Source organism: Rhinolophus ferrumequinum, chromosome 9, assembly GCF_004115265.2.
Source record: "Rhinolophus ferrumequinum isolate MPI-CBG mRhiFer1 chromosome 9, mRhiFer1_v1.p, whole genome shotgun sequence".
NCBI classification, from domain to species: Eukaryota; Metazoa; Chordata; class Mammalia; order Chiroptera; family Rhinolophidae; genus Rhinolophus; species Rhinolophus ferrumequinum.
The window spans coordinates 67,411,954-67,428,150 of record NC_046292.1 but is presented as its reverse complement, the minus strand read 5'-3'; the positions used below and the strand labels follow the sequence as shown (position 1 = coordinate 67,428,150).

The 16,197-nt window shown below is 39.4% G+C and overlaps 1 protein-coding gene across 2 annotated transcripts; it reads left to right on the top strand.

Annotated features, from left to right (window-relative positions):
- The first annotated feature begins 637 nt into the window (after positions 1-637).
- Positions 638-12,624, top strand: LOC117027255 (guanylate-binding protein 6-like). Of its 2 annotated transcripts, none has more exons than XM_033114815.1 (11): positions 638-755; positions 2,237-2,432; positions 3,230-3,357; positions 5,206-5,315; positions 5,494-5,690; positions 7,668-7,913; positions 8,680-8,960; positions 9,450-9,662; positions 10,638-10,740; positions 11,075-11,268; positions 12,282-12,624. In XM_033114815.1, the coding sequence occupies exons 2-11, from the start codon at positions 2,243-2,245 to the stop codon at positions 12,507-12,509; spliced, it is 1,890 nt and encodes a 629-aa protein (XP_032970706.1). In that variant the 5' UTR covers positions 638-755; positions 2,237-2,242; the 3' UTR covers positions 12,510-12,624. The 2 variants fall into 2 exon arrangements, with proteins under 2 accessions (XP_032970706.1, XP_032970705.1); XM_033114814.1 differs by having other exon boundaries at positions 668-755; positions 2,216-2,432.
- Positions 12,625-16,197: the final 3,573 nt, after the last annotated feature.

The window sequence follows — 16,197 nt, the reverse complement described above, 5'->3', positions numbered from 1 at the left end:
ATCTGACTGAATCAATTCCTTTGGAACTGGGCCAATTGGTTAAATTTTCACAGAAAGAAGGGTGCTTACGTTAGGAGAGGGTCCATGGGCTGGGGAAGTATAAGAATAAATGCTGAGCCAAATGTCAGTTTCTCTGGCTAAAGCAATTAGTGGTTGTTCATCTTTATTTTACTTATCTTTAATTTCTAATGATTTTATTTTAAAGGATACTTGTTTAATTAAATATGTGTTAGGGAACATATCTACACTGTTAAAAGCTCTTCACTAACAAAAATCCCTAGGAATCCCAAAAGAGAACACTGCTTTAAATGAACTTGGTTTATATAGCTTTGCCATGGATTTTCTGGTTTTCTTGTGTACCAAGGAATCTTAAGCCAATTGGCAGAGACGTATCGAGAAGAGAGATAGAGAAAGCCTTTCAAGATGGAAAGGTCACAAGATAGCTGGTGGAGTGTGTTTACTATGCTGTGACTGTTGAGTAATTGGGTTTTTCTAACTTCCTCTCACCCTGCACCAAACTCCCGTACTCGTGCTCTTCTCAGCTGGCTCAGCATGTCTCAGTTACCTCTTAGAAATATCACAAACTGCTTTTACTTTTAATTTCAGTTTTATCACACCAGTTCACTGGTACAAAGCCCAGCTTCCTCAGTCTCTTTCTTAGCGCTTGTAAGGGAGGGACAGAAAAGTGAAGGAGCAAGTGAGTCTGTGCCGAGAGGCAGCTGAAGCTGTTCTTGGACTCACAGGCTACAGAGCAGGTATGTCCACCTTCCTTTCCATGTTCACTTCGTCTGGAACTCAAAACTTAATTTCTCATTCAGAGTGACAACTAAGGAATGGGTAGGAAAGGCAGGTGGCCTATTGTCTGGATTGCAGGAGTCTGTGACTAGCTTTAGTTTTCGGGAAGCTCAGCCTTTCTGCAAAGTGACATCAAGTGCACAGTGTCCCCTGGATGTGCTGCTCTCCTAACATCAACTCAGGGCAGCAGGGCAGCAGCAAGTAGAGTGGAAAGAGCCCCTGTGAGGGCCTGTCTGCCTTGCTCTGTCAGGTTCTGGGGCAGGCATTGGAATGCGTAGAGCAGGACACTCTCCTTAAAGAACCTTACAGGCCATTATAATGCAAAGAGATCGTTTCTTTTTAATCTTTCTATTAGTCATACTTATGGAAGCTTTGGAGTGAGAGCTCTGTAATCTCCATGTAGAAATAAATTTAGTCCCCACATCTCCGATCTTTATTTGTTAAAAGTAACTATCTAGTCAAGACTCTCTCTCCCTGCTCCCCCTACTCTCTCAGACTCTCTCTCTCTCTCTCTCTCTCTCTCTCTCTCTCTGTCTCTCTCTGTCTCTCTCTGTCTCTTTTTGTTTTTCATTAAGAAGGAGTCATTTGTAGCATTTGTTAAACCTGTCAGATCTGCATTTAACACTCTCTTCTCCCCTGGCCATTTGAAATCCATGTGAAGTAGAACAAAGCCCTGAAGAGGTAGCTTAGCTCCCAAACAGGTTAGAACCTTGCAAACAAGGTCTTCCTGTTCCCTCTGGATCAAAGGATGAACTTGGCAACTGGCTTGCCGCTTCCTGTAGACAGACTGTACCACACGGAGGGTGTGTGGGGGAAGGACCAACATAAATACCACAGAACCTCCTACCATTTTGAATGCGGCTTTTTCTAGATTGTGTGTTTGCTTGGTTGCTTTAGGCCTTTGACTGTTTTGCAAAACTAATATAAAGTCATTTTAGCCAATTTGGGCCTTGTTTTTTGATGTCTCCATGAAGAAGACGAGCTTAAGTCTTCCTAGTCTGCCATTTTGCTTGATTGTTTAGGTTTTAACCCTGGCTCTGTAACTTATTCACTCAGCCTTTGTGAGACTCATTTGTCTTGTTGCAAAGTGGATATAAAATTTCTAATTTGCAGATTCTGATCAGTATCAATGAGGCCAAGTATGTATAACAGGGCTTGGTATATTATAGATCCTCAGTATATGATAATTGAATGTTATTATACTATGGAAGCAAACCTTTGGAGAGTGATAATAGCCTATGTTTCATCACTAGCATCATCAGAGATTTGGTGGGATGATAGAGCAAGTCCTCTACGGTCTGCTAATTCAAGGTTACCTTTGTTTCCTTAGAAAGCACAGAAGTTTCACTCAGTCCTAAATTGCTGGGGGCTTTGGATAACTCTGAGCCAGAGAATAAATTTGCCATCTTATTTCTACTAGGAGGCTCTTCTATGTTGGCAGGTTGCCATGGCATCTGGACACAACATGATGGCTCCCATTTGTCTGGTGGAAAACAACAATGAGCAGCTGTCAGTGAACCAGAAAGCTCTACAGATTCTTGACAAGATTTCTCAGCCAGTGGTGGTCGTGGCCATTGTAGGACTATATCGTACAGGCAAATCCTACTTGATGAACCATCTTGCAGGACAGAAAGATGGTGAGTGCTGTCTCAGGGGCCTTCTTTGACTCTAGCTATACCATAGCTTCTTAGTTTTCTTCCCTGGTCACATGAAGAGAGAACTAAACTCCTCCCAATAACCCAACATTTTAATTCTAATTCTTGCCAATAAATCTTTACTATAATACTTTACTATAATCTGTTACCATATTTCTTGTTTTATTCCTGTTAAGGAAATTCTCTTAGCAATGCTCAGATTCCTACTTTCTTTTACCTGTGCAAACACTGGGATCTTGCAATTGTCTCTCTCTCTCTCTCCCTCTCAACATATTTTGTTTTCTCTATGGAATATTCTCATCAACACACAAAGATCTTTGAATATCTGTTATCTTAAATCCTTTGTGAGTTCACATTCCATTGTGGCTACTAACCCCACCCTCTTTTTATTACTTTGCTTGGCAAAAAGCCACATTATCACAATTTCCTTTCCCACTTTTCCCTTCCGGTGTCTCCCTTCCCATGTCTCTCTTCATTCTGTCTTTGAGCTTTACCATTCTTTCAAAATGTTCTTGTTATGGTTATCAGTAACCCCTATTTTGCTTAGTTCATGGATGCCTCTTTGTCTCCATCTTGAGCTCTCGCCTGATATCATTCTCACAGCTAACATCCCCTCCTCCTTGAAATAGACGACACAAAAAGTAGGACATTTTTATGAAATAGAGAAAGCAGCACCTTGTATGTTGGGGTAGCGTAATTCTAATGAGTCTGACATTGTAACCAATTGGCTGCTTCGATTATCTGCTCTCACCATATGTTGTTCTCCATGTCCTTTGCAGGTTTCCCTCTGGGCTGCACAGTGCAGTCTGAAACCAAGGGCATCTGGATGTGGTGTGTACCCCACCCCTCCAAGCCAAGTCACACCCTGGTCCTTCTGGACACCGAGGGCCTGGGTGATGTGGAAAAGGTAAGGCAGGGAGTCACAGATAGTCCTTTGTAACTTGGATTTTGTCCTTATTTCTTCATGATATTTGGTAATTTAAGCCCTGTGATCTATTTGTGGAATCTAGAAATCCAACTGTAGTAAATGAGGCAAACTTTGGTTTGTTTGAACATCACTTACAGGGAAGGCATCATGGTATATTAAGTCAAATTTTCTATGATTTCTTGGCATGAGGTAAATGATTTGATTCAATTTAGTAAATGATTCTTAAACACCTGATTCCAAAGTCTCTGGGATTAGCACTGTAAATATTAGTGACCAAAGTTAAGGTCCTGCCTTCAGTGAGTCTGCAGTCCTATGGTGAAGTTCATTAAGTGCCCAAAGAGCGTTCTGGAAGGCTTTGACACACGTCTGAATGTGCTGGTTTTATAAAAGCATTTGTTTGTTATACAACAAACATTTTAAGATGCATTTTTTTCAATAGTTTAGCTTTATACTAATTGGTGAAATGAATGATATTTTCTTTTTTGGATTACTTTGAGACTTATTTGAAAATAGTATCTAAATTTCTATATCTGTATATTTCTACTCAAAGAGGAGTTATAAATTCTATGTTTATTTTTAAAGTCATATATTAAACAATGATATAGTCTTGCTATTTAAATAGTTTGTTGTTTGTCATAAATGCCATTTCTCCTTATCCTAATTAATCACTTTAAAATAAACTGTGGTTGGGGAAATAAATGAATAAGTAAGCTATTTTCCCTCCAAACTCTTGTATGTACCCTTCCAGATATAAATCCAAGTTTTTACATTTGCTCTAGGGCACAACTTTCAACACAGTTTGTAACAGAAATAATTTCTGGATTTTGTCATTTTTTAGGTGCTATTATAAGTTATACAAACAAATTATCCTGGCCTTTACGGTCCTTTGTCAGGCTGCATGAGGCTTAACTTCTGCACGTTACTTCTGGTCCAGTCAAATCAAATAATTCAAAGACCTGTGCATTCAGCCATATATAATTTTGTTTCTGTGAGTCTTTCTACCTGTGAGATCACTTTCATTTCTTCAAGTCCACATTCTACCAATTCTTTAATGCGCAGTTCAACACATTAAGGAAAACTTCGTGTCAGGTGCGCTTTTCCAACTTTCAGAACTCTGTTCTTCCTTGATGGATTTCTAAACTTTAATTTAATATTGTAACTATAGGTTCCACTGTTTATAAACATACTAAGATGTAAGCTCCTTATAGATGTTGTCATCTTTGTTATGTAATAATCTTAATAATCTTATGAATATTTGTCCCTGCTTTGAAATATCATGAAAGTAGTCATTGTCATTTTAGACTTTGCTTTTGAAATTTAAGAACAAAAAAAAAAATTAAAAAAAAGAAAAATAAAAAAAAGAAATTTAAGAACAGTGGGAAACATTCAGTAGCTTCCCATAAACATTTGTTGAATTTAGTTGGATGTAATTTGAATCTCCAGATATGCCAACAATGGTATATTTTACATTGCCTATGACCAATCAATATGTACAGATGAGTATGTGTTAACACCCACCATTGAAAAGCTAATTGCATTCCAGGTACCATACTAGCTATTCTATATATGTTATTTTATTTCATCCAACTGAATTAAAAGAAAGCTCTGTGAAGATTATAATTTCTTTGTATATGATAAAATGCAGTCACAAGAAATGTCTTTGTAATTGTCAAAGCTGGTATCTGTATTTATGTCTGTCTTCAAACTTATTTCTTTGCATGGTAAATATATTAGCTGAAATAATAAATGGAAGACTGATAGACTTACTGTCTAAATGAAATTCTGCAAGGTAAACTCCTAAACGTCTTACTCGAATGTTCTTTCTAGGGCGACCCCAAGAATGACTCGTGGATCTTCGCGCTGGCCGTGCTTCTGAGCAGCAGCTTTGTCTACAACAGCGTGAGCACCATCAACCACCAGGCCCTGGAGCAGCTGCAGTATCCTTCCAGGACCCGAACCCCTGGGTCGTTGAGTCTATAGGATTGGAGATCGACGCTTAGTTGCTTTTGCTGAAGCAGAAGAACCTGTGGCAAAAGGGAGTGTTTATAATAACTTTTTGTTAGAGAAATGTGGGATTTGTGGGGAGGAAGTTCCTTTTCCTTAGTCAAAGTGTAGTTATGTGACAGAGCTGACAGAACTCATCAGGGCAAAGTCCTCTCCTTCCCCGAAAGAAGTAGAAGATTCCTCAGAGTTTGTGAGTTTCTTTCCAGACTTTATCTGGACTGTACGGGATTTCACCCTGGAGCTGAAGTTAAACGGTCACCCTATCACAGAAGATGAGTACCTGGAGAATGCCTTGAAGCTGGTTCCAGGTATCAGAGCACGACCTGGGCAGTGGATGGTCCAATAGGGGGTGGGAGGTACCAAACACTGTCCATCATCTCTGGGGTTGCATTGTATTTGAGATTAGATTGAAGTCTGTAGAAATAGTGATGGGAAGATGGGTTGAAAAGCTCTAGGGACTGGAGTTCACATAAGAAAAGCAGAGCCTAAATTAGAGTAGAACTATTCAAAACCAATTTGTTCTTCATACAATTTAGCATCCAATTGTAGCTTAGAATACAGTGGGTGCTAAAAACCTTCTAAAGACCAGACACTTGTGTTCCCTATTTTGGCTTCTGCTTTGCTATGTTGAGGAAAACAACTGAGCAGATACTTGTTATGCATGAAATTGCAATGAAAAGCCTATCTAATGAAAACAAAAATTTTTGCATACAAACAGATATTATTCTTTAGAAATCGGGATATAACTTTCTATTGACTGGATAGATACGGTGTTTCCCTGAAAATAAGACCGGGTCTTATATTAATTTTTGCTCCATTGGGGATGTCTTTTTTTTTTTCATGTACAACAATCTACATTTATTCAAATACAGTCATGTCATCTTCGGAACATGGTTATAACGTACTAAATGTGTCCGTCTGACTGAGATCTTAACTGGGGTTTATTTTTGGGGCAACACCATATGTCATCTACAAAGATGACTTTATGTTTGTTGTTTTTTTAAAGATTTTATTGGAGAAGGGAAACAGTGTGGTTTTCCCAGGAGCCATCAGATCCAAGTCAAGTTGTTGTCCTTCAATCTTAGTTGTGGTGGGCGCAGCTCAGCTCTAAGTTAGTCACCGTTTTCAATCTAGTTTCAGGGGGGCACAGCTTACCATCCCATGCGGGAGTCAAACTGGCAACCTTGTTGTTAAGAGCATACTCTTCAACCGAATGAGCCATCTGGCCACCCACAGGGAGCTCAGCTGCAGCTCAGCTCAGGATGTTTTCAACCTAGTTGCTGAGGGCACAGCTCACTGGCCCATCTGGGAATCTAACTGGCAACCCTGTTGCTCAGAGCTCGCACTCTAACTAACTGAGCCATCTGGCTTCCCATGACTTTATGTTTTAAATGAACCTCCAGAAATATATGTCTTTTCAATCTTTGCTTTTACAATATTTCTAATAATTATGAGAATATTTCATTTTATTTTCTATGTCATAGCTTTCTATTAATTTCCCCATGCTATAATTTCAAAATAATAAATTATTTAATTGGTTATATTTATGTGGGTGAGCATCTAATGACCATGAGAGAAATATCAATTCCATTTTATTAATTTTATTCATTCCATTTTATTCATTCCATTTTTATTCATTCCTCATGTTTCTATTTATGCTTTCTCAAAAACACTTAATGAGAAATTGGCCAGGCAGAAGAGAAATACTATCAAATCAAATAGAGTTCTTTAAAGAATATAGATATTAGTAGTGACATCTTAAAATTACATTTTAGTTTTATGTAGTCTACGGAGGTTTTTGCTAAAAACAAAGGCTGATGCTTACACAAGACTTTTTAGCATCCAAACAGTTTTCCGTAAGTAATCAGGATGTCGTTCCTAATATTGCTCCATTATCCCTTGTTTGTGGCTCTTCCTTTTGTCCCTCAACTCAGTTTCTACGTGGAATCAAGTAGATAAAACTTTTACATTTGAACTCCTTTTCTGTTAGTTATTTAGTAAACAATACAGACAGTTTAGGCCTGAGGATAACAGCAATAGGTTTCTTATTACCACGTTAGATCTCTCCTCAAATTTCTGCCCAGAGTTGTATCATTGGTAAGTTTGATGTTTTAAAAAGCATTGGATCTCTATGCTAGAAGTTATAAATAGAACTTCTATTTATAGATGGCAAAGATACAATAGATGGCAGAGATACAAAAATCTCTGTCATTAAAGTCTTTGCATTCCTTGTCCTCAGATTGTTCCTACTGTAATCATCTCTGTTTTTTGTTTTTTTTCTTTAGGCAGAAATCCCAAAGTCCAAATGTCCAATCTTCCCAGAGAGGCCATCCGGCATTTCTTCCCCAAACGGAAATGTTTTGTCTTTGACCGGCCAACAAATGACAAAGAACTCCTAGCCAATATTGAGAATGTGACAGAAGCACAGCTGGAACCTGAATTCCAGGAACAAACGAAGAATTTCTGTTCTTATATCTTCAGCCAGGCGAGAACCAAGACCCTCAGAGAGGGAATCACGGTCACTGGGAAACGTGAGTCTTCTTTTCACATTTCTGTGAGGCCTAATACATACTGAATAAATTATGCGATGTGTTTTTTTCAAGCATTTTAGTTTGATTCTATATAGAATTATAGGTCTACTAATATTAAATACCTGATGAAGAAATATTTGTATTTTATAATTACCACACTTTTTTTGATTTACTAATTCCTGTCCAAAACTGCAAACTTTATCTAATATCTGTGGCTTCCACCTATCTGATAAAATCCTCTACTGATAATGAATTCTCTAAATAGGTATAAAAATATATATACTATTTTCTCAAGGGAAGTCCTGTACAATAAGTGTAATTTGTAAGGAGAATACAAAAGATATTTGGGGAGTTTAGAACAGTCCATTAACAAATATTAGCCCATGAATCCCTGAAACTATATATCTCATTTACCCTGCCTACCTATCTGTCTACCTATGTAAACAATTTTGCTTTTAATTTTCTAATGGGAAATTATGTTTTCCAGATGCCCTTCAGTATGATGGATGAAGGTCGATACTTAATTTTTTTTAGCCCTGTGGTCTGAAGAACCATAAAATTTAAGAGTCAGTAGAAAACTGAAGGTGATGATAGAAGAAGGGAGGGTGAATGTGTGTGTGTGTGTGTGAGCGTGAGCGTGAGAGAGAGAGAAAGAGAGAGACAGAGAGACAAAGAGAGAGAAATATTCAGAAATGTAGTCTTAGAATCTTGGATCCTCTTGAGTGATAACTTTAAATTCATTCTCTGAATTTCCTGGCTTATTCAGGGCTGGGGACTCTGGTGGTGACCTATGTGGATGCCATCAATAGTGGAGCAGTACCTTGTTTGGAAAATGCAGTGACAACTCTGGCCCAGCTTGAGAACTCAGCGGCTGTGCAGAAGGCAGCCGACCACTACAGTGAGCAGATGGCCCAGCGAGTGAGGTTCCCCACAGACACGCTCCAGGAGCTGCTGGACCTGCACGCAGCCTGTGAGAGAGAAGCCATTCAAATCTTCATGGAGAACTCCTTCAAGGATGAAAACCAGGAGTTCCAGAAGAAGCTTGTGGTACTTTGTCTTAGTATTTATTGACCTTTTGTGACTCTTCCTCTTAAACAATGAAGCCTAGAAGTGCTTATATTGACCCCCATTGTTCCTCTCTTACTCATGTATCAAGTAGTTAGGAACCAAATTTCTCTTAACAGATTCTAATTCCAGGGTATTTTCAACATCTATTGCTTCTTGTTGCATCATTGAAAATAGAAACGTTGCATGCTGTAGCTGCAACAAACCCTTGAGATTTGATAATGCAACTCCAGTATTTTTGATGAAGAACCTGAGAGGCAGGGACGTTAAAAAGATTTCCCCTGAATTGCAGAGATTTTTTAGGGTTATGAGTAAATCAAGTCTCAAGATTCCTGTTTTATTCCCTATTCCCTCCCCAACAGAATGTTTTTCTTATGAAGACCACAGTTAGACTTCTTTCTATCAGATTCTTCGGAATTTTATCTTCTCTGTTGCTTTCTTCTGGTGACATCCCTTTTTTTTCCCTTGTAGAAAATCCTAAACAATAAGAAGGAGAGTTTCTTGCTGCAGAATGAAGAGGCATCTGCTAAATACTGCCAGGCTAAACTTGATCAACTTTCAACTGCCCTAATGGAGAGTATTTCAGCAGGAACATTCTCTGTTTCTGGAGGTCACAAGCTTTACTTGGAAAAAAAGGAAAGGATTGAATGGGACTATTGGCAAGTGCCCAGGAAAGGAGTGAAGGTGAGGAAGAAGAGGAGCATGGGATCCTACAGATTAAAGTCGAGAGGGGGGTGGTCCTCTTGAAAATCTGAGAGGACAGCACCAGATGTGGGTAATAAGAAAGAATGGGGATATCATGACAGCTTTAGTTTTTAAGGTCCACTATTTGCTCTTTCTTCCTAAATAGAGTAGAATTATTTAAGAATGACTATGGGTTTCTGAAATCCACAAGAGGCAGAACAGAAATAATCATTTCTTCATGTAACAACATGACATTCAGTGTGCCAATGCAGACAATTTACTAGTTAAAGTCAGTCTTTCCATTCAAAGCTGATCAAACGTGAAAAAGAATTCAAACATGTAGGCAATTGTATACAGAGTTATAATACTTATGAATCTGTGAAAATGGGTTTTATAGGTGGTGGTAACACATTACAATAATAATAATAATAATAATAACAACAAAAAGTAGTAATAATAATGCAACTAATATATATCAAACTGTTATTGTTATAGGCATAACATTAAGCTCTTTTTCTAGACTTTTAAATTTGAACCCTAAAATAGCATTAAGAAGCATCTACACTTATTGTCAACATTTTCCACATCTTAACCGAGAGGCAGAGATGGGTTAAAACAGCTTGCCTAAAGTCATAGCCAGCAAGTGGCAGAGGGGAACAGTAGCACTAGAGAGAACATTTCACACTGGGAAGACGAATATTAAAAAACACCCGAGACTGGGTTTGTAGAATGGAACAGGGTTCTCACTGGAACCTGGAGTGGGTAGAGGAAGTGGCACTGGGAGAGAGACAGGAGGGAGGCAGGAAGCAAGGGATATGGACAACCTGTGGTGACTCTACAGAGCTTGCACACACTTTCTTTGGAGCCACTGTAGAGTTTTAAGCACAAAGGAAAAGACACGTGGACATTCTAGTTTTTGCAGCAGCATTCTCCCCACTGGAGATGGAAGTTCTTTGCTCTTTCTTGTTTCCTCAGGCGAATGAGGTATTTCACAGGTTCCTGCAGTCACAGGCAGCCATAGAGAAATCCATCCTGCAGTCGGACAAAGTGCTCACTGATGGGGAGAAGGCCATAGCAGGTAAGGGGCTCGTCTGGGCTCACAATGGGCAGGCAGATTCCTGCAATGCCCTTCGGCCGGTGTGAGAGCAAAACCTTCCTGCAACAAGGAACTTCCTCTTCTGTGGAACAGAGTCTGCTAAATCTGAAAACCACAAGGGAGTTGTAGTTGTATCACAGCCAGGCTGGGCCTTTCCCATCACATTCTGCAGTGTGCTCATGCTTGTGTGGACACGGAGGGAATTCAGGGATTTCCCATCTGCCCTTCCAATTTGGTTTGGTCTCCTTCTCCTTCAGGAGGGTAAAGGTCCATCCTCACTTAATTTTCCTCCCTCTCCACAACCTTCCTGGGGCAGAGGAGCGAGCCAGGAAGCAGGCAGCTGAGAAGGAACAGGAGCTGCTGCGGCAGCAACTTCAGGAGCAGCAGCTGCGGATGGAGGCACAAGAGAGGAGTCTCCAGGAAAACATCGTCCAACTGAAGGAAAAGCTGGAGAGGGAAAGAGAAAACGCAATAAGAGAGCAGAATATGATGCTGGACCATAAACTGAAGGTAAATCTAGCAGCGGCCTCAGCTGTGTTCCATGGTCATTGTCCTGGTACCTCGGTGGGAGGGATGAAGGTTTCAGCCAGGCCATGGAGGGAAGTACCATTGCCATTTACTGCTTGTGATTTATTAAAACCCTGAATCCTTTGACCTCTTCTCCTTCTCCTCCTCCTCCTCCCCTTCCTCCTCTTCCTCCTCCTCTTTCTCCTTCTCTTTCTTCTTCTCCTTCTCAGCTTTTGAATTCATACACTTTGGAGGAAAGTATGGCTCCTCCAAGTCTTTGGAGAATATAAATAGGTTTGAGCTGTTATTTTGGGAGATTTTAAATTGATTGAACAGATATTCCCATCGTGTATTTCATATGAGCAGCAACTGGTTTGCTTTGTCAAGGTCACTGCCAATTATTAGGAACCCTACTACCACCCAAACATCTGAGGTACACCTACGCTGACGATAATTATCAGAAATGTCCAGACTTCAAAATACAGGGAAGTGACAGCATCTAACCTAGCTGCATTGTCCTCCAATGAGGATAGTTTATCCAAGTTATCATATGGCATAGGTAGATTGCTGATTGTCTATCTGGAATTATATGTTTATAACAGATTTCTAGAACAGCTTGTAAGTTCCCATTATTTCTAAAATTTGGTTGATTGTATTATCCCAGTGGGACTGAGAATTAGCGCCCACAGACCAGGCTACTTCTCAACTGATGGTTTTTGACTGGAACATATTACATTTGTCCTAATGTCAAGTTTAGTGTTCTTACAAAACCCTAATGGTTTGTGAATGTTAATAAGGCTGCAAACTATGCTTCCTCTCAATGTTCAGGTTCTAGGCATGACATATTCCTTTTCTAAAATTCTCCTTGCTTTTGTTAGAGAGAACAATTTTAGTTGTAAAACAAGGATACCTTGGCCAAGTTTTTAAATATAAAATATGATTCTTAGAAAATAGGTTATTTTTAAAGTTTTACTTCCCTCCTCACTTTTATTTATTTTTTATTTTTTTATTTTTAGGTCCAAAGAGATCTACTTATTGAAGGATTTAGAAAAGAATCTGAAGAGATGAATGCAGAGATAAATTATTTGAAAAATATGGTTGCTAATGCTCAAAATGATGATACTCCCTGGATAGCAAGAGCTTTGGACAAAATTGGCAGGGAGGTCACTTCAATATTGTCTCTTCCTGCTCATCTTGTTGGTAATTTTGTGTCAGGATTCAGCTCATTACTTAAAAATAAATAGTTCTCCTTTTAAATAAATTATGTGGATACATGCTCTGTCCTATTTTTGGTGTGTATGCCTTTTGCTTTCATTCACCAAATTTTAAACATAAAAAGTGCCTATAGAGGATTTAATGCCTGGCCCACATTAGGTAGAATAAATACACATACATTTTGATATAGCACATTCACTTTTAGGAAATATACCTGTGAAAGATAACATATATGTATATATACAAGCAATCAATTAATGCTTCACTTTAAATGACAAAAGATTGGAAACTACTTAAATATTCATCCATATAAACTGGTAATATAAATTTAGCATGTACATATACTGGAATACTATGTAGCCAGTAAATAAATTGAGAGTGTAACTCTATTTTTACAAATATAGAACAGTTTTGAAAATATACCATAAAGTGAACACAAGGCGAGTATAATGTAAAAAATGTAATTATTGTGTGCAAACATATGTATGTGCGCATAGCATATATCTGGAAAGATTCTTTGGAAACTAGTGTCCTTGGTTACTTCAGGGGAGAACTCAGTGTCATCAGGGTGGAAGAGAAGCATGCTCTTCATTATATGCTCTATTTTTTTGAATATTGTAAATAAAACTTATATTGCCATTTCATAAATAACAAAAAATGTAAAGTATAACACCACCACTACTACTAATAAAAAGAATGTAAAATTGGCTATTCAGTGATGGAATTGCTTGTTGCTTCTAGAAATGGCATCAGCCTGCACAATGAAGGGTCTATGATTAAGATCAGTGTGAGAGAAAGCATAACATTTACATCCTAATCTTGTTTTTATTTTGGCCTTGGTTCTTAGTCTCTTACATTTGATTTAAAACTAAGACATAAACTTTCGTGTTGCCCTTTGAAATCTCCGAAGTGTAGCCTCTACTTCCTATCTTTGAACTATGCTTTTAAGTTATTGGAAACAAATTACCGAGCTTAAGAATATGCACTGCAAAGGGAATCCCATCATCTTTAAAAGAGCAGTGGTGGCCTCTCTGCTGCAAGGAAGAGCAGAGGGACACGTACCATTGCAGAATTGGGTGTCTTGATAATGTTGGGGATGATAAACCCTGATACATGAAGGCCAGATGCTGGCATTTATATATCAAAAGCCACGTACATACAGTGATACTAATGAGCATTATGGTTTCTCTTAGTCTGTTCAGGCTGCTTTAAATTACCATAGACGTCATCAAAATGGCGGCGTGAGGTGAGCCTCTGTAAAGCTTCCCTGGAATTTACAACTAATCGAACAACAATAATTCCACAAAGGACTCCCTGCACAGCAGACAGGCAAGACAAAGAGGCCCACTACTGAATTCACCGAAAGGTGGGCGAAACGCAGGTGCAAGACGCAGACCTAGCTTAGTGCTCCGAGCTCACTGCATCCCGGAACTACTGCAGTTGCGGGAGAGGCAAGGACTCGGGCTGCTAGGGCTCTGCTTATGGCCCACAGGGCTGGGACGCAGCACATAACACGGCTGAACCCAATGCTCACGGCAGAGACTTCGGAGCAAAGACTGAGGGAAGAAGGCTGAAAACAGTGGTTTTAAGCCCTCACTGCTGAGCAGAGGATGGAAGCCTTAGGCACTGAGACTAGCCGCCCCCTCCCTACCCTCCCAGAGCTCGCCCCGCCCCCACCTGGCCGGTGCTAGAAGCGGAACAGTAGCAGTGTCAGATCAAAAGAACAGAATATTTGTTGTTGTGAGAACTGCGGATTGCAGACACAGATTCGCAGCCCAACTAGTTCTGGCAAAGGAGAGGGAGCTGTGGAAGCAGGACCGGCTGTGGTGCTGGTCACCGCCATTGCTCTGGGCCACCTCTCACAACTCACCGCGCCCCTGGCCCCACCGATCTGGGCGGATACCTGCAGGAGTAAACAGAACTGCTGAAACATACGGGCTCTGAATCTGGTGCAGGAAGAGCTTTGGAACTTCAAAAGCTCTCCGCATACCCACACGGACACTGCCCCCTGTGACCCAAGCGAACTATTAACAGACGAGAAGCCCGTTTCACAGGGTATCCCCCAATTGTGTGAGAAGCTGGAATAGTGCAGAGAAAACATAGCACTACCATGTGAGAGAAATAAAAGGCTGCAGTCGGAGAGAAAATAAAACATTCTACCAACAAGTACTGGAAAACAAAAGAAAGACCTCTTCCTATCAACCTGTTGCTGAAGCCACTCCTGTAGATGTCTAGGAAGAGAAATAATAAATCAGTAATTTCCATGAATAACCAAGGCGACAAGACAGCTCAGAAAGAAAGTGAAAAGTCTCCAGAAAAGGAATTTAAAGATATGAAAATATGTGACTTAAACGGCAGAGAATTCAAGATTGCAGTTCTAAAATACTCAACGAGATGCAAGAAAACACAGAAAGGCAGTTTAATGAACTCAGAAACACAATCAAAGAACAACATGAGCATTTTATGAAAGAGATTGAAATTTAAAAAAAGAACCAAATAGAATTTCTGGAGATTAAGAACTCAATAGAAGAAATTAAGAATGAAATACCCAGCTTAGGTAGTAGAGTTGACCAGATGGAGGAAAGAATCAGTGACATCGAAGATAGAAACCTGGAAATGACACAGATGGAAGAAGAGAGTTGAGACTCTACATGAAAGAACTCTACAAGAACTTTCTGACTCCATCATAAAGAGCAATATAAGAATAATGGGCATACCAGAAGGAGAAGAAAGAGAGAAGAAAACAGAGAATATATTCAAACAAATTGTTGATGCGAACTTCCCAAACTTGTGGACAGAACTGGACCCTCGAATCCAAGAAGCAAATAGAACACCTAATTACCTCAATCCCAACAGGCCTTCTCCAAGGCACATTGTATTGAAGCTGTCTAAAATCAACGACAAAGAAAGAATCCTCAAGGCAGCCAGGGAAAAGAAGACGGTAAGCTACAAAGGAAAGCCCATTAGATTATCATCAGATTTTTCAGCAGAAACTCTACAAGCCAGGAGGGAGTGGAACCACATATTCAAACTATTAAAAGAGAGAAATTATGAGCCAAGAATAATGTATCCAGCAAAGATATCCTTTAGATATGAAGGAGGAATAAAGACCTTTCCAGACATACAGAAGCTGAGGGAATTTTCTAATACATGACCTGCACTACAATAAATACTAAAGGAGCCTATTCGACCACCATCAACAGGGACAATTTGTGGCAACCAAAACATAAAAAGGGGGAGAGTAAAGGCCTGAACCGGAATATGGGAATGGAGAAAGTAAGCGTGCTAAAGAAAATGGAATACTCTAAATATCAAACTTTCTTTTACTTAAACTTAAGGGTAACCACTCAAGAAAAATCCAGAACTGAAATATATACTGTAATAAAAGAAGAAACAGAGGGAAACATCATAGAATATCACCATACAGAAATAATAGACGACAACAAAAGGCAAAGACACAATGTAGACACAATCTTACCAGAAAACTAAAGATAGAATGACAGGAAATCCTCCCATATCAATAATCACCTTAAATGTAAATGGACTGAACTCACCAATAAAAAGGCACAGAGTAGCAGATTGGATCAAAAAGCGAAACCCAACCATATGCTGTGTCCAAGAGACACATCTCAGCTACAAGGACAAGCCTAGACTCAAAATGAAAGGGTGGAAATTGACACTCCAAGCAAATGGTATCCAGAGAAAATCAGGTGTAGC

What these genes read in the sequence shown, in the direction of transcription:
- LOC117027255 (XM_033114815.1), top strand. Translation starts at nt 2,243, where the DNA reads ATGGCATCTGGACACAACATGATGGCTCCCATTTGTCTGGTGGAAAAC. An exon ending in GCCTGGGTGATGTGGAAAAG is followed by an intron (nt 3,358 to 5,205) that starts GTAAGGCAGGGA and finishes TGTTCTTTCTAG; the next exon opens with GGCGACCCCAAGAATGACTC. An exon ending in TGCCTTGAAGCTGGTTCCAG is followed by an intron (nt 5,691 to 7,667) that starts GTATCAGAGCAC and finishes TTTTTTCTTTAG; the next exon opens with GCAGAAATCCCAAAGTCCAA.